The 25318-nt window shown below is 37.2% G+C and overlaps 1 protein-coding gene across 1 annotated transcript in view; it reads left to right on the top strand.

The window, feature by feature from the left end:
- The window catches only part of LOC110164458 (fibulin-2-like), a 32751-nt gene extending 8119 nt beyond the window's left edge, over positions 1-24632 (top strand). The window contains exons 3-17 of the mRNA XM_055166329.1: positions 4444-4558; positions 5655-5784; positions 6817-7021; positions 7690-7905; positions 9982-10077; positions 11240-11341; positions 13029-13160; positions 15382-15519; positions 16798-16935; positions 17740-17868; positions 19827-19952; positions 20606-20722; positions 20795-20923; positions 22051-22174; positions 23544-24632. Of these exons, the coding sequence (XP_055022304.1) occupies positions 4444-4558; positions 5655-5784; positions 6817-7021; positions 7690-7905; positions 9982-10077; positions 11240-11341; positions 13029-13160; positions 15382-15519; positions 16798-16935; positions 17740-17868; positions 19827-19952; positions 20606-20722; positions 20795-20923; positions 22051-22174; positions 23544-23901 (2255 nt within the window). The 3' untranslated portion in view covers positions 23902-24632. The remainder of the gene's footprint in view (positions 1-4443; positions 4559-5654; positions 5785-6816; positions 7022-7689; positions 7906-9981; positions 10078-11239; positions 11342-13028; positions 13161-15381; positions 15520-16797; positions 16936-17739; positions 17869-19826; positions 19953-20605; positions 20723-20794; positions 20924-22050; positions 22175-23543) is intronic.
- Positions 24633-25318: the final 686 nt, after the last annotated feature.

Here is a 25318-nt window from a genome sequence, read left to right as displayed (position 1 = left end):
CTCAGACCATTTGTATTGATGTTGGTGGAGATCTAACCAATAAAGAAAATGAGAAACTGTCCAGGAAGGTGTGGGTGCTGTCCTCTCCTCTAAACTCTACTCAGCAGGAGAGGAGCTGCATCTCCTGAAGTTTTTTGTTCAAAGAGCACAGTGATCCAGCTGCCCAAAAAAAGCGGGCGTAGTGGAGGAGGATTAGAGGAAGGCACCAAGCATCAACAGTGCTGAAGCACCTCCAGCCTCCAGCTCTCTGGTATCAAAACTTTAAGACAGAATAAAGTATTGCTTATTGGGTATAGACTAGAGCAGTGGTTCCCAAAGTCTGTAGAGCTGCGGCCCCTCTATTTATCCAAAAAATACAGGGCCCCCTGATAATAATGCATACTTTTTTTTAATTAACAGTACATATCAAAATGTCTATGGACTTAATAAGGTACTTAATACTTAAAGTAGTAATTGAAGCAAATACATGATGTAAAGTTTATTTCAAACTAAATGTTCTTTTATGCTTGTTGTCTGGACGATCTTTGGGGGCCCCCGCTGTGCCTCCGAGGCCTCTAGGGAGGCCCACACCCCACTTTGTGAATCACTGCTATATGACACCGGGGGTCTTGTACCCCATATTGATATTGATCCTGACCATTCTAAAACAGAAAAAGAAAACATTTGTGTGATTATGTTTTTCAGGGTTGATAGTTGTTATTATAATGTATAATGTATCAAGGAGTATCTGGATATTGATTGAGAACCACAGTTAGTTTGCATTGCTCTAGCACTCAACGTAAGAATGGAAGGATATCTAGCATAAAAACTACTGTTATCTACTTACATGCTATAAGAGGCAATTGGGTGCAGAAAATGAAAGAATAAGACCACGGCAACTTTGCTTGGTATACAAAATGTGCTTTGTCTGTGGAATCAGTTTGTTCCATTGAAAACAGTCAGTTCTAATGAACCAAATACTTTCTGCCAAATAAGAGGCTAGAGTGGATTCAATGCTATTTGTGTTCATCAAGTCCAAAATCTGGATTTGGACAGATTTTCATCTCTGGCAGAAACTGGTGGTTTGTGACACTCAACACCAAGTACAATATATTAGTGTAGATAATGAGGCAATGGAAACAGGTTCATATTAAGGGCTGTGGAAAGAGCTGGTCACAGGTGTGCAGGGGAATATAAGACTATTTATTATGTGAGAGTCCAATGAAGATTGACTTTTCTCCTCAGGGAGCACTTTGTATTGCACTCCTATTGTTGATTTTGTCACAACACACAAATGTGCTTAATGTGTCTGTGATATTAGTGCAAACAAGTATTAATTCTGCCATGGAAGGTCAGACATTTTTATGTCAGTCTGAGTCTAGACAAGTACTGCATTTAATAGCTTATTTAAAATAGTGCATCTAAAAATCTATAAATAGATTAGATCACTTATAATATATAAATTAAGAAGCCTACATCAATTTGGCCTTGAAACTTGTATCTAATGAATTTGAAGATTATGCCGTAGTGAAATGAGGAATAAGAGGAATAAAACGTAGCATAAGATCTGGAAGACTGCCGGTTTTTATTGCTCCTGACAGGTTGCTTCAGTGGCATTAAAGGTTGGCTCAAATGTATTCGACAAATTTCCCTGCAGATACAACTTTACTTAATACTTGAATTTCAAGCTAATCATAATAGCAATGTTGTAAAAAGATCAGTTTTTGTATGTGAATGATGGCACCTATGTAACCTCCAGTTACAAACCTACTAATCCAATACACAAGTTTTGACAATTGTATATTGTGTTCCAACTTGATCTTTCCAACCACATTTAAGTAACCACAAAGAAACCCATTATTTCAGATGTTACCACTAAACTATCAACGGACTGAGCTGAACTAAAACAAGTTCAAACTAGGCATGGATCACGTTTCTTGGTCCCCAACAATTGACCAAAAATCTTTCTTTAATTAAAATGAATTATCTTTGTTTTCGCCCTGGTGGGTTGGATGTCATAGTTTTGATAGAGAAAATCCCTTTCTGTGTTATGTCATGGCCAGCTGTTTTTGGACCGTGATTGCAAAAGACACACTATCTGAGTAAGTTCACAGTGAAGGTGCGAGGAACATTGCTTAGATTTCTTTTACACAGAGGGGCAAACAGACTGGAGCATGTACGCTATTTCTTTAAGCCTGTTGCATTAATCATCTGTCAACACTGGCTGCTTGAGTTTGTATGTGTAGTGACCCATAGTAGACCTAGTGCCTCCAGACCCACCTGTATTGTAAATCACAGCCACAAAGGAGAAGATAGCACCAGCCTCCCCAACACCTCTGGACATGTTGAGAATTGCCCCCATTTTAAAACTTTGTTATTTTATATTTTTAAAGGATATGATGTCAGTGTTTTGCATTTGGACAAGAGAAAACCATCTGGTGTTAATGCCAGGATAATAGACATATATGATTACAGAGGAGCACTGAAAAAAATGTGTACCTTTTAAGCTCCTGTCGAGGGAGTCACAGTGGTGAATGTAACTGGATATTGGAGGCAAATTCCTCCATTTTGGTGGGAAATGCACCTCCTGGTAATACTTGGATTCAAGGAAATTTGTCTAGTCTAAATAATATTTTTGTTGAAGTTCTACAAAGGTGCTTTTAGTACTTTCGGCTGCAAGTATTTGTCGACTTAAGTAAATATCTGAAGTTCTCTTACTGTAAATTTATGTAAAAAATATGTATTTACCAGTATATTTCAGAAGTTCCTAAATTAATAAAAAAAAATTTACCTGTAACAAAAAAATATTATTTTGCTTTATTGAATAAACAGGTATTTCTTAATAAGTTTTTTAAAATGCAAAAGTTCAGAGAATATGACCCAGGTGAAGTGATGCCATTTGATAAATAATAGCACTAAACAAAATAGGCTTTTCATTTAAAGCATTCCTTTTTAGTTAAGTTTATGGTGTAATTTAATCTCTTTACTCAACATACTCCACTATGTATATTGCAGATAATGGTTATTCTATTATTAGTTGACATTTTCAATAATTGATGAGTTGAAATTTCTCCTACAGTTACTCTCCACTTGCCTTCAAAATATTTGTGATTACTTGTGTATCTGCCCTTTTCTGTCTACCTAATTTTTAGGTAACATGAGTGCTGTCTTTGAGAACCTTCTCCACCTGCCCAATTGCTCAAGACTAAGAAAACTAAGAAATACTTCTATGGTAGTAGTTGAAAATATGAACCAAACCAACAAAGGGACAAAATGAATGTTTATTTAGACCAGTAGGCCTACATCTCTTTACATCTATACACAGATCACATTTATGTTTTTATACAGAAGAAGATCGCAGATGTAGAAAATGACTAGGACGAAGATATGATGAATAATTACTCTGCCTATCCTTTAATATAGTTCCTGGCAGTTCAAAGAGACTGGCAGATACTGTAGTTAGACATATCAAAGACCCATTGTGCCTGTCCGGGTTTCGCTTTTTCTCATGCCTTTAAATTATGGAGGCTATGGCAGCTTGTTTTCTTTTGTTTAGGGAAGTTAGTAAGAGGTACTATCATGAACAATGAAGTACATGCAACAGTATAATTAGTCCTCTGATCTGTAGGCATGTTTTTTTTTTTCTATATGTCATTATCCCTGAAGAGACATGAGCAGTGGACACAAATCAGAGCAGGAATGTACTGGCCTGTTATTGAAGGAAGTATTTCCCTGTAAACTAGATTAACAGTGTTTCATCTCACCCCTGTCTGACCTATTTTAAAATTTGGTTGCAAAAAGTCTGGCTCTGATCATTTGCCACCACTAATCAAACAGGAAAATTGGCTTTAATTAGTTGAACAATAACAAGATAATTTGGAGGTGCTTGGCCACTAAAACTAAGGCTGGTGGTTCTATCCCCGTTGCCATGCATAATGTTGTGTCCATGGGTAAAAACGTCATCTCCTTTGCTAAGAATAAATGTTCTGTTTGATTGAACAATTGGTGGTGTTTGGATAAGCCATTGGTGCATAACAGTAGCCATGTTTTTGGTGTTTTTTCACAGTGCAGCTATGGCAACAACAATAAATAAATAGAAAATATATTAGTCATGCACAATATTAATCTTTCTTTGAATATGTTTCTGCTGATTTGCTAGAGGAAAGAATTAAGTTGAGGATATTATGTAATCTAAATGCACTGCAGTTGAGACAATTTTGCTCATGTGTAGGAGTTTTATCAAAAATGTATACTCAGATACTAATCAATACTGAAATTAGTACTGAAACTAGATAATACATTCTATTGTATTAAAACTGCAAAAATCCCTAGCATCAAAAATGAGTCTGAAATTAGAGTTTTGTGACAACAGTAATAGTGTGGCCTATTGGCATTGAGAAGTCCATTCACATGAGGTGGCTTATCTACATAATTTGCTCTAAGACAGTATTGTGTCTTCCTCAGTGTCTTCTGAGGAGCTGCTGAGGAGCTGCTGTGAGACTGGAGAGAAATGGGCCTCAATGAAAGGACATTGTAACAGCATGGAGCCTCCCACTCTAGACCGCCACTCCATCTGCTGGTGAGTGTGCATTAAGCGCCCAATGCATCATCATCATCATCATCATCATTACATCCAGTGCAGTCACAACACTGTTTAAATGTAGAGGTCTGTGTATGTTTGTGTTGTCATGGTGATGAATTTCAAACCCAATTTTGATACTAAAAAAGGACCCTCCAAACAATTAGACAATAGCATTTTCCCCTCCCTCTTTAGCAGTCACTCTTTTACCTTATAAATATATTCAAGGCAGTGACTTTCAGAATGATGTCTGAACTGAAGAAGCTAAACGTATTCAGTCATAAAAAAGCAAAACAAAAAAGCCCCCCAAAAAACAAAAAAAAAACTTTTGTCTAGTTGACATAATAACATTTTCTTTGGCAATATAACCAACTAATTTATTTTATAGACAGATTATTTTACCTGCAGACTGTTTTGTCACGGTTACTAATGTATCTTTTTGGCTTGTTATTCAATATAGTTGACAAAATGTTGAACACTGCAATGGAATGAAATCCAGAATACACACTTCTTCAATATTGTACAAAGATGTGTGTCTGGCCACTGAAAAAAAAAAACAAAAAAAAAACGAATCTGATTGCACGAACACGTCTGGTTCTGGCTTGAGACGTGATGGAGGGTGTGGTGACCAGACCAATATCCCTTTGAAAAAAAACATACAGAGAGTTATCATTCTGAATATGCCAGACACTTAAACTATTCCAAGTTGACCTATTCTGTCCCAAATGTTTTAGACTTATTGCTGCTATAAAGTTTAAACTTGTTACAAGCAGCCTTAAAAAGCCACTTAGCACCACACAGCAGAGAGGGCACTGTCTGGAATGTATTTGGCTTATGCCTTATGGACACAAGCAGACAACTTCTTACATTATATATTTCAACTATGTGATTGGTGGGGATCACTCTTTAATTCTTTCTGTTTTTATTTGCATTTCACACAATGTTCTGTTCTCACTTTGAGTGCTGTTAATGACCGCATGCTTTCTAATGGCTGTTCTGAAAGCCATGATTAATGATCCCACTTGTTGCTACAGTGCTATGGTACCCGTCCAAATCATTTGTCCTCTGTATTGTTCCTCTGTCTCTTCTGTGCCAGGACATCCCAACAGCAGTGCTGCCTGGGCTCCCTCCGAGAACAGCAGTGTCTGTCCGGACTGAAGGCAGCCACGGCTGGAGCCTCATGTGAAAAGGACTCCACTGATAAATGTGCAATCAATTCTTTCAAGGCCAGTATCCACCACAGAAAGGCCACTCATAGTTCACTGGGGTTCACAGTCAAATTTAATGACCTTGTAAAATTCAAATTAAACTCTAATTCATCCCAAATTAACAATTTACAATCACATCAGTCACAGTAGAATTTAAAACATGTGCAGTGGTCCTCAGATGGCCTAACACTGGAATAACTTTGTTCTCAAACATCTAGAAAGAGACCTCTCGAAGCACCAGTTCAGTCTTATTGGATTACTTAATTTTGTTAGGATAGAATATGTCAAAGCCAGTTACTCCGACATTCCCACAGTCTTGTAGGTATTGGACTTTCTCTACATATGAGTCAAGAACAAATGGTCAGTTGCAGCTGATGAGATTTAATTAAAAATCTCCTCAGTTCATTAGTAGGCTAATAAAAAATCAGTACAGTGTTTCTGGTTCTGCAGTGTTCCTATTGGCTTAGAATCACTTTTTATTAGTTTATTACATCTTCTTTGTATGTGATTTGACTTATCATAATATTTTGAGAACAACAGCAAAATGTTTAATACTACCTTTCATTGCCATAATATTATGCTAATATTCAAAATCCTGTTGTACCTGTTTTTCAAACATTCCTGTTTTTTGAGTGATATGTAGGATGATATGATATTAGTGATAGTGATATTTTGCTTAAGTTACCTAAAAAAACAAGTAAATTAAGAGGTATAGGCTACGTATCTACATCTTACTGAAAAATATATTTTGTTTGTCAGAATAAGTTAGAACTTTATTAAAGTCACAGTGGATAAATGCACTTGTAAAGGCAGATAACACAGATACAATGGAGTATACCATGGAGTCACCTGGCCAAGTTGCAAAGTCATATCTGTGGAGAGGCGATCCTGCCCATGCTATTTTTGATGGATAAAAACACTTGCAGAAAAGAAATGCAAAATAGAAAACTTAAATACCATATTGTCGAATATTCCAAGCAAAGCAATAACATCTCCATGGAGACAGGCAGGTGGTTGTTGTATATTTATTATACTGTGTGTGGTTTACAGGAGTGCTGCGGCTGCTGCTCTCTGGGCCTGCATTTCCGCGCAGAGGGTTTGAACTGTGAAGCCCACCCCTCTCTGGGCTTCCACTGCAGACACATATTCATGACCTGCTGTGAGGGGGACGAGGGGGAGGGGGACGAGGGTCGTAACGCCTGGCACCCGGTCAGAGAAAGACCTGCTTTAGACCCCACTGTGCCGCCCAAAAGAGGTAAAACACTGCTACACAAAGCGCACTGCAGACACCTGAGCAGAGCCAAGGGGAAGGGGAGATTTATACCCGAGCTTTACTGCCCACAGGGAGGATTGTATTAAGGTTTCACTGCCACGCTGAGAGGCTGCAGTCCTCGTTTGCCACCCAGAAGCTTAAGCCACAACTATATTTTTTAAAGATATACTGCCTCTCTGCTGTGTCCTATTGTGTTACGCAGACACTTAAGACCCACTGCTTTTTGAACTGGTGCCATGTTGGGCATATTATAGTAGGATAATTGCATTGACCTTTTGAACAAAAGTTCTCTTTCTCACTCAAGATGAGACACTAAAGACGTGTACAAAAAGTCGATGACTGATGGTTCCTCAGAAAATATATTACTACCTCTTTGTATTTAAGTCCAGAAAATACTTTGTAATACTAGTGTTTCTGCTAATACAATACAATAGAACAAAGGTATCATTCCTTGTTATGGAATGTTATACTGATGTGAAGACTTTGTTGGGTTGGTTTCTGCTGGGGTAAACTAGGGGGAAGCTACATATTTCCTTTGAATAAATTATTAATGAAAAAGTACAAAAGTGTTCAGTTCCTTATCTTACTTATAAAAACTTACTATGCATGCTATCACCCAAAGTAACCCCTTACTGTTTGTTATGATGTAGTGTCTGACAGTCCGGCATTCCCCCAAGAGGCCTTCTCTCTGGGGCAGGAGGGTGAGAACACGGTGGAGAGTCCTGTGGAGGTGGAGGACATGGACGAGTGCCTGATCTACGAAGGAAGGATCTGTGATCACAAATGTGTCAACACACTGGGCTCCTTTCGCTGCGAGTGTTTACCCGGATATACGCTACAGGATGATGCCTTCACCTGTGCTATAGGTAACAGTCAAAACCAACTAAATTCATATTGCTTTTTTAAAATTATTACTGTAATCATTTGGCTTGGAGTAAGTGTACCAGTTGCATAGTTATTGGCAGGTTTTACAACAGATGCTTCACAGTTGCTCTTTGAACCTCTCACCCTCTGGATGGTGTGTGAATACTTAACTCACCACACCACATTAGCGACTAATGACATGTCCTATAGGCAAAAGCTAATGACATTTTTTAATTTATTTTATTATTTTGGAGTTGCGTGTTGTTTCATTCACACAGTTCTTTCTCATGATGCCATGTGGTAATACAGGAAGTGCTCCACTATGTTTAAATTCCATACACCTTAACTAGAATCATTTGAATAACTTCCGACCTGGAATTGCCAATCTCTACTGAACAAAAGGTTGTTACCTTGAAAAATACCTTTTCATGACATCACAAGGTGGAACAGAGTGTTTTGAGCTTTGGAGATGTAGACAAACTAATAATAAAGATTTACTCAGACATGTGACTGTGAATGAAAGAAAACACAACTCCAGGTGTGTTTTTGAGGAGGTAACTTGGTGTAAAGCTCACGAGTCAATTCATGATGTTTAATATAGCACCTTTAAACTCTCCAGTTACTCTTTGTTGCATGGTCCATACAAATCCTTACAATCCAAAAGAAATTAATTGACAAAATGTTTAAACTACAGCCCTACACCACCACACATGTTTAAACACATTCATTACAAAAAACTGAAGTGTTCCCTGCCCACTTTGGCCATTTAAGGCACATTTACTCTCCATTGCTGAGAGGTCTTTCCATATTAGCTGTAATAGTGTAGACCATAAATAAAAGTATATTATTTCAGCGGTCCTCCAAAGTGACTTCCTTCCTGCCTGCAAGCCCTGATACTGACTAATAATAGTTTTTCTAATTGTGCACTGACATCCCTTTCCTGCAGTGACAGAAATTCTCAAAGGGCAGGAGTTTGGGAGGCTGCAGTAGACACCCAACAAAAGTTGAGGGTTCAAATCAAAAGTTGTGTCATTGTGCAGAACACTTCACTCAATTCACTTCCTTTTAGTATTTGGAAAAATAGAAGAGAAATGATATTTTGTAGTTTTGTTCTTGACTGTCATGTTTACATCAGTTTGTCCCAAGGCAGATGAGACCACTGACAATTAAAGTCCCATTTTATGCTATTTATTCTTATATATGTTATAATGTTGTTTCCTCATGATCAAACTCATCATCAAAAAAATCCTGCATATTTCGGGTGAGTTCTTCTCTCAAGCGAAAAACACTCAATAGTTTCACCTTGTGATGTCGTAAAGGAAGAGCTCTACTCTGTTTTTAAAGTCCATACATTTTCATTAGAGTAATTTGTAGTAGCTGTTAACTTGAAAACTATCACAAGCATGTGTGAATGAAGTCCAGGTATGTTTTTGATGGGTCAACATTCAAACATAGCTAAAAGATCACAAGAGTCAATTTTGTGTGATATATAGTCATGTATGTGCATAAAATAGCATAAAAGTAACACATAGTTATGTATATATGCAATGAGTTCGGTCTCCTCAGTTCATACTGTTGTGTCCCACTTAACCTGTATGAATTTGATAGATTATTGTGTTGGTGGTGGTCTGCATGGTATAGCTACTACTGACACAAAGTGTCCCAAAAGTGGTTGACACTCCTTAGCTAGTCTGCCCCTAGGCTTCTATGATTTATCTCAGCCTGTTTGTAAATTATAAATTCTGTGTGTAAAAATAGCATACGTTCTGCAAAAAGTAACAATTATTATTATTATTTTTGTTATTATGCAATTTGAATGTCAAGTGTGTACAAGTAAAGATTCATGGATTTTCTGCTTCTGTAGGCTTTCACCAACCTGCCTCAACAAGACCCAAATTGCAGTGGAGGATGAGATTCACTAATAAAACTAAATGTTTTGACTGCAGGCGACACATTTTCCTGTCTGTCTTACAGCTTTTATTTAATCTCAACCTCAAAAACGTGGAAATGTAGGAATTGCTCGTGCCTTCAAGTACATGGAGTTTTGATTACAGTGTAATAACTTTATGCTTTTGCAGAGACTATACAAGATCAGAACAGACTGAAGGAGCATGAGAGAGAGCTGACGGTAACCCAACCACTCATCGAGCCCTCTGTCCCAAACCCATGTGAAGGTTTGTGCCAATTAAATCCTTTTCTATGACAATTTTACCAAAGTCTTACTCACATATGTTGAATTTTGACCCCCAAAATTATATGCTATAATTAACGCAAAATCATTTTAAAACTGCAGCATTACACTTTTCTTTTGGATCCTCCCCTACCTGCTTGTCTCCATGGAGATGTATGGCATTAAACTTACCTACCCTGCATTTATTCAGTTAGGTGTTTTTGTTACAATGAGATGCGTTCCTTCTTCACAGATCTGCTACCTCCATGAAAAGAACTTTCTAGAAAATGCCTTAACATCTCAATACAGACAAGTAGGCCACAGACCCCCCACCACAAAGTCACACAGTGCACTTTTAAATCTGATGCAAATTTTACTGTCTTTCTTCGACACACACAATTTATCATCTATTGTCGTAATTACAACTTGTTTATATTGTACACAGTAATAATAGCTTTAGTTGCATTGCACTGACAACCCTTGCTAGTTGCAAACATGTTAAACTGCTTAAATCACTTCTTGCATTAAGATGGTTCATGTTAACTATCTTTCCACATGTTTGAGTTATTTATAGCGTATAGACAGACTTTCCCTCTTAGCCAATATTGAGCAGCTAAGCAGGGTGATACAATAAACTATTAGATTGCTACACTGGTTTGCTCCTCTCCAAGTAAAACACATTGGCCATTCTTGTTTAATTAAAAACATGGGAAGTCCAGTCACAGCAGCCAACAAAGAACACTTTCATTCACACATGTCTCAATCATGAGCTGGAACATTTGTCTTTATGTTGTCAGTGTGTTTAGAAAAGGGCCGGGCCATAAGCTGACATGTTACTATTTGAAATTTACCGTGAAATATAGCAGGGCAGCAAATGTCAGAGAAACATACGGTTAGATTGTATCAAAGGTTAGTCTGTTTTTAGCATAAAGCAGCCATTATTAGAAGTTATAGCTGAGCAGCATTGCATTCTGTTTCTCTTGTTTGGTTGCCATGGCAGTGGGTGGAGGTCCTGCAAAGAGTTGAATAAATGAAGGAAACACAATACTATGGGCTGGTGAAGGGAAGAAAGGGATATTATTAAAAAGTGAAAACTCCACCACTGTAAATCACTCTATAAGCAGTTTAAGCAATTTTCAATGATATGTGTAATTGTGTACTTTCAGAAAACAACCCCTGTGAACAACAGTGCACTCCGGTGGGCGGACAGCCTCAGTGCTCCTGTTTCACTGGTTTTGCTCTGGCAACCAATGGAATCGCCTGTGAAGGTTGTTTTGCATGCATGTTCAATAAGTTACAGCAATTTATATGACAACTTTCACACTTGCCACAGATATCATATCCATATAATATGTATCATGGAGACAAGCAAGCAAAAACCTCCACTAAGTTACATATTGTACCTTTAACATGCATACTAAGTGTCAAATTTTGCATTGTAATCATCGTCATAGTTCAGTTGCGTATCTGTATGTTGGCACATAGACCATCCAATAGCTTGTCTTTTCCCTCTCATCACTGCTTTCAGATCCATAGAGCAGATACAGGCCTAATCCCCTTCACTCTCCATAACACACACTACCCAGACAAAATACTAAATCAGGGACATTCTTTTATCTCTGGGCTAAACTGAGTCTCTCCAAAAGGATTATCCCAACTATCCATGCATTATCACACTTTATCTCTCTGACTACATACCATATACACCCTTTATTTCTAAAGCTATCAAAGCAGTAGTCTGTGGATGTGTTTTTCTTTGGTTTATGCGCCCAATGGCCTATATGTCGAAGCAGTCCCAATAGGGGAATAGCAATAACCACTTTATATGTTCCAAAGCAACGACATTTTATCGTTATAGTTTTTTGGTAAATGTTAAGGAAAAAGTTTAAATCAAAATAGAGAGTTTAAGTATTTTGTTAGCATTAACCCTGGGATGACAGTGATTGAATGCCAAGACTGTTTCAACATATGAGATAACTATTATTGCTTAATACTATATAATAATTTATTACTTTATGTATTACTTTATTGTCCCCATAGGGAAATTAATTTGGCAGCACAGTGACTGAGTGACTAGCACTCATGCTTCACAGCAAGAATGTTCTATGTCGATTTTGCATGTTCTCACCATGTCTGGGTGGCACTCCAGTTTCTCCCATCAACCCAAAAACATACACCATAGACAGGTAAAAATCCTCCAAGTAGGGTAGTCCTGACCAAGCCTAGCAACGTGATCATGGAGATGGGTCTGCAGGCGCCCGATGTGCTGCCCATTGCTCCTGAAAGGATCGGTGAAATGCAGAGGACAATTTCCCTCTAGGAACAATAAAGTACTACCAAACAAAACAAATCAGAAAAAAAATATACTAATAAAACCAGGGATGTACCAATCTGATACTTGTATCAAATATAGGTGCACATATTGAGCATTTTGGTATACCAGTTATCTACTCTCGAGATACTGGGTCAGCTAATATCCCATTTTGGTCTATAAATTGGTGTAATAAGATGATTTACTAGCCAATGTTGGCCCTATATGTCTCATAATATTGTTTTGTATAAAGCTGTTCAGTAGTTACAAAACTAATTTGGATCATTTTTTACCATATTTTGTTTGTGTTTAAAGGAAAGGAATTATGTGTTTACATTTGCCTTGGACAAAAGTAAATAAAACAAATCAAGCAAACTTTGCTGAGAAGCTTGAGTTCCAAAAAGAGTTCCAACATTGACAGCAAAAATATGAAATAGAATGAATTGAAAATGTGTGGCCAAAATGGTGACCTTGACTGCATTTTTAATGCTAATTCTGTCAGCTTCTTGTCTTGTTCTCTTGGACCCAAACCTTGTGTCATATCTTGTATTATTATGTCTTGTTGCATCCCTAATTCTCAAATTGTTTTTATAGCACATTTCTGAACATCCTTTTCGTTGTCTGTGCCCTTGTTTGGCCCATAGACATAAATGAATGCCTGTCGGCGCAGGCCTGCCAGCTGAATGAGCGCTGTGTGAATACTGCAGGGAGTTACATCTGTCAGCAGCTCATCACGTGTCCCACAGGATACCACATCCACAACAACATGTGTGAGGGTAGGTCCACCTGCCGCATCTGTGGCACTGCTACATTATAGACTTGTCTTGATATGAGTGTGCATTTCCTCCTTGTGTTTTTTTGAATGATACTGTAATATTGGAGACAAAACATATTTCAAAATGTAGGCTGACTGTAGAAAATATTACAGGGCATGTCTTTTTGTGACAAGTATATAAAATGTTATCATTAGAAATTTGCGTTTTCATCATCAAGGTCATTAACATTTTAAACAGATTTATTAAAAGTGCACTGTATAACTGTTTTGTTGGGGGGGTCCACCACCTGCTTTGTCTCCAAGGAGATGTAATAATAGCTTGGCCTGGAACGTTCCACAGTATGGCATTAAAAATATTTGTTTCCAATGAAAATCACAGGTCAATGGCATCAAAATATAGGTCAGACATCATCTCCATAGAGACAAATAGGTGACCCTCAACCAGAAAGGTCTCATAATGCACATTTAAATGTTATCTTCTTTTCTAATGGTTTGACTAATAGTTTCTTCTAACTAAGACATTAACTTATATTTGCCCAGTGAAATGTAGGCTTTACTACAGAAGAACCATAACTAAGCTCATTCCAGATATAACTGGAGTAATAGTTTTGAATCCGCTGGAGCAAGATGTGTGAACAGGAAGAAACATCAACTGCACTTTATATGGACCTTTCACCACATGTTGCTCCATACAAATTCCTATTCTGATCTAGCACTAGCTTCAGACAATTCTCCTTTAAATTGTAGCCCAACTTTAAATCTCCCAGATACAATTCCTTGTTTCTGTGCTCCATAAACTTGCTTGAGGCTTTGGCAGTGTTGAGGCTGATGGTCCACTTCAGATGTTGGGTTCAGTGTGTTGTTAGTACCATTGCCACTAGACACATTAAGCTCTTATGGAGGATAGTCTTCTCTTGTGCTCATTCTGAACTGGAAGGATGTTTAATCAGGCAAAAGCACTTCACATCACAGTGTGGTTCAATGGTGAGTGTCCAAACAGCTCCCACTTCAGGCCATGTGCACAAAAGAAAAGTGGAAGAGAGAGAGTATCAGTTTAGTTTTTACTTTACCATAATTGAAGAAGGTGAAGAGGGACTAATTAACCGCTTTCCTCCATCCTCAGAATATCCTCTCTAACTTTCTTCATTCAAGGAAAATCTGTATTTTGATTGCAAAACTAACAAAAAACATTTGAAGCTTGGTAACAGATGTTAAAATGACAACTATTGTTAATTAAAAAAAAGATTATTATTATTATTATTATTATTATATTATTATAGTAGTAGTAGTAGTAGTAGTAGTAGTAGTAGTAGTAGTAGTAGTAGTAGTAGTATTTGAGCTATTGGTACTGCTCAAATTCTACTCAACACAAACCAGTGTTGTGTCCTTAGGCAAGGCTCTTCACCCACCTTGCCTTTAAAGAATGTAGTATGTGAGCAAGTGATAGGTGATGATGGTCTGAGGGGGCTATACAATTAGCTTACCACCACCAATTATGGAGTAACTGAGTAATTAGTACAGTGCAGCACACACTGTAAAGCACATTAAACGTTCAAAAGTTTTATTTAGATGAATGGATATTTGTTTTAAAGTAGCAGGAACTTTCTGCACTGATTCTTTGATTTTCCAGAGTAACAGAGTGAAAGAATGTTTTAGGTTTAAGGGTGAATAGTTGCATTGAGCAGGTGAACTGTGTGACTCCTGAGTGAGTGAGAGAGGTCAGCTCCAGTCTCCTCTCTCCATCTCCTTTTCCTCTTCAGGCCGGCTGTGCCAAGGCTGTGTCAGGAGTAGGAGGCTAAATCACTGTGCACTTCCTAAACTGCTATACTTTGTCTTTAGGGCAACCTGCCATGAAGAGCCGATGTTCTGTAATTAAAGATCTGAGAACAGAAATCTGTCAAACTATATCTAATATTTTAAAGTAAAGACAAAGTGTTAGAGCACATTGAGCATATGTCCTACATGTGATCAACTTTATAATTGATTTTGCCTAAATTTCATTAAAAGCTAACTATGCATCTAACTATCACTGTTTTTGTAAAAAATCAGCAATAGGTCTCAAGTTTAATCAGGTAATATAATCAATTAATATCTTTAAAATGGCTAGATTGAAGTAACAGCTGTGAATATTGAATGGAAGGTAAGCTGTTGAACCACAGTGCCATCCTGTGGTGGATTTTTGGTATTATGCATTTTGAATAATTTGACCTGTTTTCTTTCAGATTTAAATGAGTGTGTCCAGGGGAGCCATAACTGTGGTCCTGACTTTGACTGTGTGAACACAATGGGCTCATTCAGGTGCAACCCCAAACCTCGCTGTGCCACTGGCTTAAGCAGAGACTTGAATGGAAAATGTGCAGGTAATATTGTACTCACTGCATTAAAAGTTTTGCATTTGTGTTTAATATTTTTTTTCTTTAAGTAGACTTGCAAGCAAAAATAAGTCAATGAATACACAAATTAATCAGAATGACACCAACATTCCTCCTTTTATGACCAAATCGTTTTTGTTACAGCCATATTTATGCATTTTGTTTTACTTTTATTTTTAAACATTTGCCTTTAAAAAACCTTTGTAGATCACTGACAAAAATCCCACGAGAAATGATAACAATAAGTTATTTAATTGGGGCAAATCAATACATGCCTAGTACAAAAAATAACCACAAAACGTCACTCCTGTACAATAAGGTGTGATTATAGCATTAGAGTTTAAATAAAACAAACAGACTGGGTTCCACTCGCTCCACTTTCACATGGAATTATTTATACTTTACTGTCCACATTGCACAAGAGATGATACTTCGTATTTACATTTACTAAATCCATGCACATGTAAGTATACTGGAGTTTAGTTATGTTGTTATTTTGTAACCACTTAAACCTGAACCTGAGTTAAGTGTTGATAAATTATATGATTATTGAGATTTTTCAAGATTTACTCTTGTACCCGGCTTTTTCTTTTTTTTTTTTTTTTTTTTTTTTTTTTTTTTTTTAGGAAAAAATAAATCAGGATTCGTATGTGAAGTGTTCTGGTTCTTGAGTAGTCTATTTACATATTATCACCAATCTAACTTCAAGATTAAAACTATTATTGACTAAAAGTAAGAGTGCAATTACTCCAAAATATTATTACATAAGCAAAAGTATAATCAGTTAAAGTGACAGTGATGTTACACAAAAAGTATGGTGTCTGAAAACTACTCTGACAAACAAATTCTTGAAATAAGTAAATGTACTCAAGTAAATACAACTGAGTATTTCCTGCCTCTGCAGCCGTGTCAGTGGGGTTAAATGCCACACAGACAGTAGATCAGAGCGGGGCTGTCGGGGGCCGTGAGGGGTGGATGAAAGTCAATGCTCTGTCCTCCTTCAGTACAAACCTATGCACTGGAATTAGCCTCCAGGGGCAGGAACTGAGGCATGTCGAGGCAGCCTGAGCACTGTAAAGAGGAGAGCAAGAGAAGCGCTCGGAGAAATGAGAAAATGTCACACAACAAAGTTAACTGAGGGAACGTGTCTGTATGCTTTGATTTGTATTGAAGGAATTGCCCTGTAGTAGCTCATGCCATGCTTTTAAACCGCACCCTCTTCCTCTGTTTTAATTTCAAAATAGATTTTTATGTGCTCTTTTAAAGATGTTGATGAGTGTTCTTTGAGCCAGCCATGTGGTCCCAGCTTCAACTGCATCAACACAGTGGGGTCCTATGTGTGCAATAGAAAGATTATCTGCAGTCGTGGCTATCACTCCAGTCCAGATGGTTCGAGATGCATTGGTAAGATATATGCGACGAAACAAATACAGGATTGTGCCAACGATGTATTGTAAGAAGTTTATGAACAAGAAACAAGAATTTGATGGCATCGTCAATTCCTATGCCTGTGCTTGCTTTGGTAAAAACAATATAGATGGGAACTCAAATCTCTACAATGCCTTTTCAATATCTCTATATATTGGGACATTTCTGTGTAGAGATTACTGGTTCTTTAATACATGGCCTTTCTCTTGGTTTTCCCATCAATCATATACAATAGACTGTTCCTCTTAATATGCGCTCTTCATCAGGATTGTGGGTTAGATTAGAAGTGATGGGTCCCTGCAAATTGTTTAAACACAATTGTATTTATTTTTTTAATCCAAATGTTAAAATTTCTGTTTTCATATTTTCATAAGATTATATGTATAGTAGATGTTAGTTTACCTTATTCCATATTGAGAAATTACACTTAAAGAAAGACTGAAATTGATGTTATTAATAAGTCTTAATGCATTCCTAGGTCTTAACAGGCTTCACACCACAAAGCCTTTTCTTGGCCCATTGCTGACCTTTTCTGAATTATCCATGGCAAAATAAACACGTGTGAATCAGTTTTTTCTAAAGTAGTCTTCAATATTTAATTAAAGAAATAACCTATATGCAAACAAGAAGACTGACGCTGGTTGATTTTTCTCATTTCACACCTTTTGATTGAGCCACTCGTATCAAAGCAAATCATTCTATCACACATAACAGACCAAGACTATCGCTGCATAGATCTTGTACTTGTTTGTTTATCTAACCTCCGGCCTTTTCTTGTAGATGTGGATGAGTGTCAGAGTGGCCTGCACAGATGTGGTGAGGGTCAACTCTGTCACAATATGGCCGGCTCTTATCGCTGTGAATGCCAGACGGGCTACCAGTATGACTCATTCAGGAGGATGTGTGTAGGTATGTGTACTATACAGGAGTAAGATCATCCTTCAATGGCCTAAAAATAAAATACATAGAAAAAAATTAAAATATGATATTATGCCATTTAAAGGTATTACCCAATTTCAAACAAGGAAAGAGGAAGTAGGTATTTATATTTGTCTGACTAGTCTCTAGCTTGCGCAAACCATTTGGCACAATCTCACATGAATCAATTTTTGTGCATGTGCAAAGCATTATAGCATTTTCTTCAGGCAAAGAACTAAAGCAGGCGAGTACTATTATTGCTCTTTTGGACTACACTTTCTTTTGTTTTTTTGATTGATGAATAAAATATTGAATTATTAGGTGTAGACAGCATCCAGGGGTCTGATTTTGTCACAAGTACTGCGTTTTACAACATATTGGCTATTTTTCTGTTGGCTGAAACATCCCAAAAAGGAGATTTTAAGCATGACAAATGAAGAACAGGTCGCACATTTTTTTTTCCAGAATTGTGGTTCTTTGCTTTGACCTCTTCCATTATTCATATCACAGTGTCTCTTGCTTAACTATATTCCCACCCACACTCCTGTTTACTATTCAGAGCAGTTGTTTTGAGTGTTGTACCTCTTGTCTCCTGCTGCAGAATGATCGCGCTGCCCCCTGCTGTTTAAGATGCAGTGTGCTGTGACCCCCTATAATGGACTCCACTCAAGTGTTTACACAGGCACCAGCCATCTACGCCATTTAGCCTGTGAACATGCACACAAGGAACTTAAGTTAGTGCACATACAAGCCATTAAGCAGGCAGAATATTTTGACGTGTCATAATAATTTTACTATGGACTCATTGTATTATATTATTGAGGGATATGAAAGCTCTTTTAACTGTAGTACGAATCCACATCCATTTTATTTATACAACACAGTTTATTCTATTTAAATGTGCACAATACAGCTTTTTGGTTATGGGTCCATCACCTGCTTGCTTCTATGGATATGTCATTGCTCTGATAGGAATGTTCCACAGTATAACATTAAACAGCTCTACCTTATATTTATTAAATTGCTGCTGGTTGGTTAAAAATACCTAGAAAATCTGACATGACTGTGAGTAGGGTTACATCTGATACATACACAGATCTGACCTGTCACTTGGTCTGGCTTTGTCTCCCTGAAGATAGCAAGGTTTAATACTATACAGACAAAGCCATAACATCGCCACAGTGAAAAGCATTTGACAGTGGACCCTTCACCAGAAAAGTTACACAATGTACCTTTAAAGATTTTTCGTGTCATCAGACATCATTACATCATTAATGTAAAAAAAAAGAAAAAAAAAAAGAAAAATGCAGTTCATATTTTCAAAACATGGGTTTCATTAAATAGCCACTTATAAATGCTCATCAGTATTATAACCCTCAAAAAAAAAATCATCATCATAACAGAGCTAATATTACAATAGAGAATATGTATCAATCATGGCAACAGCTATATTTGGGTATATCCTCAGATGATGTTTAAAAGCAGGGAAAGCAGGAGTGCAATTTCAACATGTGGGACAAAAGCCAACTTATAGCTCTTGTGGGCTTCTGAAACGGATTGAGAACTTGGGCACTTGATATTATGCTTATTCTGGAAGGAAAGTGTTGATACTGGCTCAGATGGTATGGAGGTCATCTTATAACCATAAAAAACTTGGTGCTGCAAATCTAACTTTGTCCAATATATTGCATACTGCTGTTGTGTCTTTCGGCAAGACACTTAACCCAACTTGTCACTCTGAATGTGAGGTGTGAGTGGGTGATTGGTAGTACTGGAACAAAGGAATTCATTATGATCTATGTATGCTGAATTATAAAACCCAGTTAATCTTCTGGACGCATTTTTTATATATTTTGTGATGGAATATACATTAAAATTTATTTATTTATTCATTATAATGCCATATGCAGTTGCCCATGCTCTGATGATGTGCTTGTGCTTCCTGTCAGATATAAATGAGTGCTGGCGTTACCCGGGCCGTCTGTGTGCTCAGACCTGTGAGAACACCCCGGGGTCCTACCACTGTTCCTGTGCTGTGGGCTTCCGCTTATCCAGCGACGCCAAGAACTGCGAAGGTACAGTTCTACGCTCTTGTTTCGGAATATGTGGGTGTGAGAGCTGGAGTGCACCCATGTGTACTACTGCAAGTCTCTGCACGCTCTGGGAATATGCACATGGAAATACACTTCACCATGAATCTATGTATGTGGGGCTGGTAGGAGCAGGGTTTGACATCAACTGAGGTGAAGTGGAAGAAAAATCTGAAATATGCTGCAATTGTTATTAGCCTCGGACAAAACAACTCATGCTTGCATCTTTTGGGCATTTGAGGGCTTTGTTAGGTCATGTATTATGTGGATGACAATATTTTCTTAATTATTTTGTTGGATTACACAAGTTATGGCCACTTCAGCTTATTTTCTAACTATTTACTTATACGTTGTTGTGTATTGTACAGTTGAAATTTGTTAATGTAAATGTACATCACATGATATCGTTCACCCCAGTGTTATGAATGGGCCTATATAATAATAATAATAATACAAAATTCAATTAGCATATTGATGTGCTGTTAGAATAGCTTTCAATTTCAGCCTAAACACGCTCTCTCTTTATTTGAATAGGACACATTGTTAAGTTTAATGACTGGAAAACAAAATTAAACTGGCAATTTAACATGCACCAAATGAATATCAAGTGAAGGTCTACAGTATACTCTTTTCCTCAGATGTGAATGAGTGTCTGTCCAGCCCATGTGGTCAGGAGTGCTCTAACTTGTACGGCTCATACCAGTGTTACTGCAACCAGGGCTACTTCCTCAGAGAAGATGGACACTCCTGTGATGGTATGTAATATTGTATTAATTCAACCATATTGATTCATGTTTTACAAGTTTTTATGATATGCATTTTTTTAGACATTGATGAGTGTTCGCAGAGCATTGGCCATTTGTGCACCTATAAGTGTGTGAATGTGGCGGGCAGTTATCAGTGTGCCTGTCCTGAATATGGATATACCATGTCTCCAAATGGACGCTCCTGCAGAGGTACACATTACACAAACTTATTGGTTTTTCAGTCATTGTTATGAATACAGAAAAGCGAATAGCACATTATCTCATTATACCTGGCAGTTATTGAACATTTTTTATCAAAGTTTGTGTTCTTTATGGGTTTTAGGCAAATTATTTCTTCCTGATTTGAAGGATTTTATGAGGATCTCCCCTGATTTAAAAGATATAATATTTTGGTTTGAATTTAATTATTACTACAACAACAGAGCGATGCCCAAACCTTCAAATCAGGAAGAAATAAGCAGGAAATTTGGACATAAGAATTTCAATGAGTTTAACAAGAGTTGACAAGAAAACTAAGTCCAAACATTTCATAAAGTGCAGATTACTGATGCCACGATACTAAAGTTCTAACTTCATTTTGATACCAGGGAATAGACTTGATACTCAGTAACAATTCCAATACCACAGTGATAATAAACAACTTTATTCTGATGATAGTATGTAATTTTAAACATTAAATCATAGTATTTTCTTTTATATTACCATCTGGTCTTATATCCATGTAAACCCTAAGTCATCCAGACCTTCCATAATGGTCCGTGGGTATATACTAGTGTTTGTGGTCTTATACTTGTTCTGAAACAGCTCAAGATGTTTCTAAAGCTAATGTGACTCTTTTTAGAATTCATATTTGCTCAAATGAGTATATAGTTTCAATACTAATTTTAGTGTCAATTAGTTTCTCATTTTCAATACTTTTGGAAACCCTAGTGCACAATTATAAGGGGTGTCTCCAGCTGTAACTATTAAAACTTGGAAAGGTGGCATCTAATCCAACAGAGATATTACAATTGAAATGAGAGAAGAAGTGGATGCAGTACTTTGCTCTTCATTAAGTTCTGTGTGGCTACATTTTAGGCAGGTCCTGTAACAATATGGCCACTAGCAATAAGAAAATGGTAATAATTTTATGCGTGATGGATTTTAAAACGTTTTAAACTGTCAAGTTGCAATATTAAAAAATGCTTTTACTGCGCCTCTGGGATTACACTATAAAATTTTATGGGCCAATATTATACTTCACTTTCACTTTTTCTTCATTTGTGCTTACTTGCAATAGAAAAGCTTTTACCACATCATTTTTCATCATTGTTTAGATATTGATGAGTGCACCACTGGAACCCACAATTGTTCTCTGTCTGAGACGTGCTACAATATTCAGGGGGGATACCGCTGCCTCTCCTTTGACTGTCCGTCCAACTACAGAAAAGTGTCTGACACGTAAGTTCAGCTAAGATAACATTTTAAAGCTGTTGTGTTGTTGTCTTAGAGAATTATCAGATAGCCAATCATTAAACCAATGACAATTTTAAGATGTCTAATACTCAATTTTTAACATCCTCTTCATGGGATTTTAACCAACTAAGAAGTGCAGCATGTGCAGTTCAAAGGACACAAGTAAAGGACTGTTGGATTTTGTGAAGTGAGCTGTTTCTTTTTCCTGTATCCATGGAGACTATGCAAGAGACTAGATAGGAAGCTTCAGAAGGAGCTAGCTATGGACATTTGGGTTGCTAAGTTTTTTTTTTTGTTTAGTTTTTTGTGGCAGCAAATGTAGCAAAAGATCTTCAGAGGAAAACCTTTGAGGGAATGAAAACAAGGGACTGTTGGATTGTGTTAAATGAACTGCTTGTTTTTCTCGTATCCATGGGAACTGTGCAAGAGCTAAGTAGCTAGCTATGGACATTTGAGATGATACGGAGTTTTTACACCATACGTGACAACAAATGTGGCAGAAGATCTTCCAGAGGAAACACTTTGAGGGAATGGACTATTTCATCACCAACTGAAACACCAGACTGGAGTAAGAGTAAGGCTTTTCCTGATGTGTTCAACTGGTTTCCCCTGGACACTGTTGTGAAGCTGCAGGATACAGAGGAGGGACACTTTTGGCTCTTCCTCTCCTCAAACTGCCCTGACACCTGACCCCAGTGAGGCGGGGAGGCGAGCCCCTAGCTATTCTGTAAAGCAGTTTAAATTACTTTGCGTACAAATTGTGCTATACAAATAAACTTGCCTTGCCTTGCTTGACACAGGATCTGCTGACCCTACCTGACCAGTCCTCCTCTTAAACTGCACTGAGATCTTTGACTGAGGCACAAAGACCAGACACGCAGTGGAAATGTTGTAACAACATCAGATGCAACAGTTTGCTGCAGCAAAACTTATATTAAATTTCGCTTGGCATTAATTAATCTATATATCTTTTTGTCTGTCTGTTTGTTTGTCTTTTGCTCGTTTTGCTTTTTAGTATAGTTTTGCTAATGTATCTCATAGAGTTGCATTATTCAACTTTTTATCTAAGACTTCAAACATGAACCTAACCAATCCCTGTAAAAGTCCACCATATTATTCAGGGACTTTAGGGAACCATGTACAAAGCATTTACCACAATTATATAAACAATACAAAATTATATGAAAGTAATCTTTTAATGTAACTGATGTGCCATAAATATTTCGGTAACACATTAAGGTATGTGATTTTGAGTGAATCCCAGCTAAATTGTGTCTGATTAATCTTTTACAAACTATTTATCCATTTCAGAGTCCTGTTCACTTAAATGACAGAGTTTCTTTCTCTGTTTCAGCCGTTGTGAGCGTATGAGCTGTCCCACCTACCTGGACTGCCAGACCTCTCCTCTACGCATCACCTACTACTACCTCAGCTTCCAGGCAAACATTGTCATTCCGGCTCAGATTTTCCGAATCGGACCATCCCCTGCTTATTCTGGGGATAATGTCATTGTCAGCATCACCCAGGGCAATGACGAGAACTACTTTAGCACCCGCAAACTCAACACCTACACGGGTGCAGTCTACCTTCACAGACAGGTGCAGGGACCCAGGGACTTCCTTGTTACCGTGGAGATGAAATTGTGGCGTCAAGGGACATTTACCACATTTCAGGCCCGTATCTACGTCTTTATCACAGGAACATTGCTCTAACAGCTCTGAAGATATAGACACTAAGGACAATATAGTAATGCAGACTTTTCACTATATCCAAATTCTACCACTAATCAAAGCATATGCTTGTGATTGTATTTTTGTATGTACAATATGTCCTTACTACAGAAATTATACACACATTTCTTTTTAGGATATAATTTTAAAACTGATCAAATAGGGTTGGGCGATACGGACAAAAGTATATATCCCAATTATAAATTTTCACATCTCAATATATGAAATGACTGAATATATCTGTATCTTTTTTATACAAAAAGGTTCTAGTGTAAAGCCCAGAGTGAGTGATGGTAGAGAGACAGATTGGGAGAGGCGGGGAAACTAAGCCAAACATTAAAATATCTTAATACAATATGCCCAAATTAATATCTTGGAAGAAAATAATCTCAAACAAATGAATTAAACTTAGAAATTAGACAAACTGTTATAGCCTGTTATAAAATAGTTGCATGAAAATTAGCTAACCTTATTTTAGTATTTGACACTGTTGAATTATGTCCCTTTGTCGTTTCTGTTTATTTTCCATTTGTGTATATTTTATTGACCTGTGGTAAAAACCAAAAGCCACTGCATCTGACAAATATGCTTTTTATGTATTTATGTGACATTACTGAAGTGTATTATGCCACCCACGTTTGTGTATTTTATGTCTGTCTTAACTTTATACTTGGATGTAATATATTTGTACGACCTATAAACTTGAACATATTTTATACACAGATATAAATTCCTAAGTGTGTGCTTTATTATTGTCCTACATCATACCATCTTAATGATGTTTGATGTGTACAGTGTATGAGGAACATCATTTTTCTTTCCTATACAGCAGTTAAAGTATATAATCCGTTCCTGTCTGGACATGTCCCACAGTAAATATCCATGCCTATTTACATACCTGTTCACACCTTTCCCTTGAACTCAACATGAGCTCCATCCTGCTCTCACACGATTGCAACACTTACAATTTATTACAGACAATAAACCAATAATCACACTGTCTTGATATGAAAAATGATTATAGTCTTTTGAAATTAATAGGAGGAACTGTCTACAAGCTATTTTAGCAGATTTACCACTCTTTAGCACAGAAATGAAGAGTTACGCTGCCACCTACAGGAGCAAAGCAGTAGTACAACTAGTTTTGTTTATGTGAATGAGTCAGGATTAGATAGACTAAAATGAACTTGGAATTAGTCAGTGGGAGATATGTCTTACAAAGAATGAAGCCCTCTTTTGGGTTATCTTGTGTCTCAGAAAATCCACCTGCCCTGCCCCAACAGTCGGAAAAGCAGTATATGTCATTGTGACAGTTGTATTGATGAGGTATACACATCATGTATAAGGTTAAAGGCCATTTCGACAAAACTGATTTGCATGAATAGTTATTCTCCACTGA

Source organism: Boleophthalmus pectinirostris, unplaced genomic scaffold (assembly GCF_026225935.1).
Source record: "Boleophthalmus pectinirostris isolate CB_2022bp ecotype Guang Dong unplaced genomic scaffold, ASM2622593v1 HiC_scaffold_8, whole genome shotgun sequence".
In the NCBI taxonomy this organism is placed as follows: domain Eukaryota; kingdom Metazoa; phylum Chordata; class Actinopteri; order Gobiiformes; family Gobiidae; genus Boleophthalmus; species Boleophthalmus pectinirostris.
The sequence above is the reverse complement of the archived record's forward strand: the minus strand, read 5'-3'. Positions and strand labels throughout refer to the sequence as shown.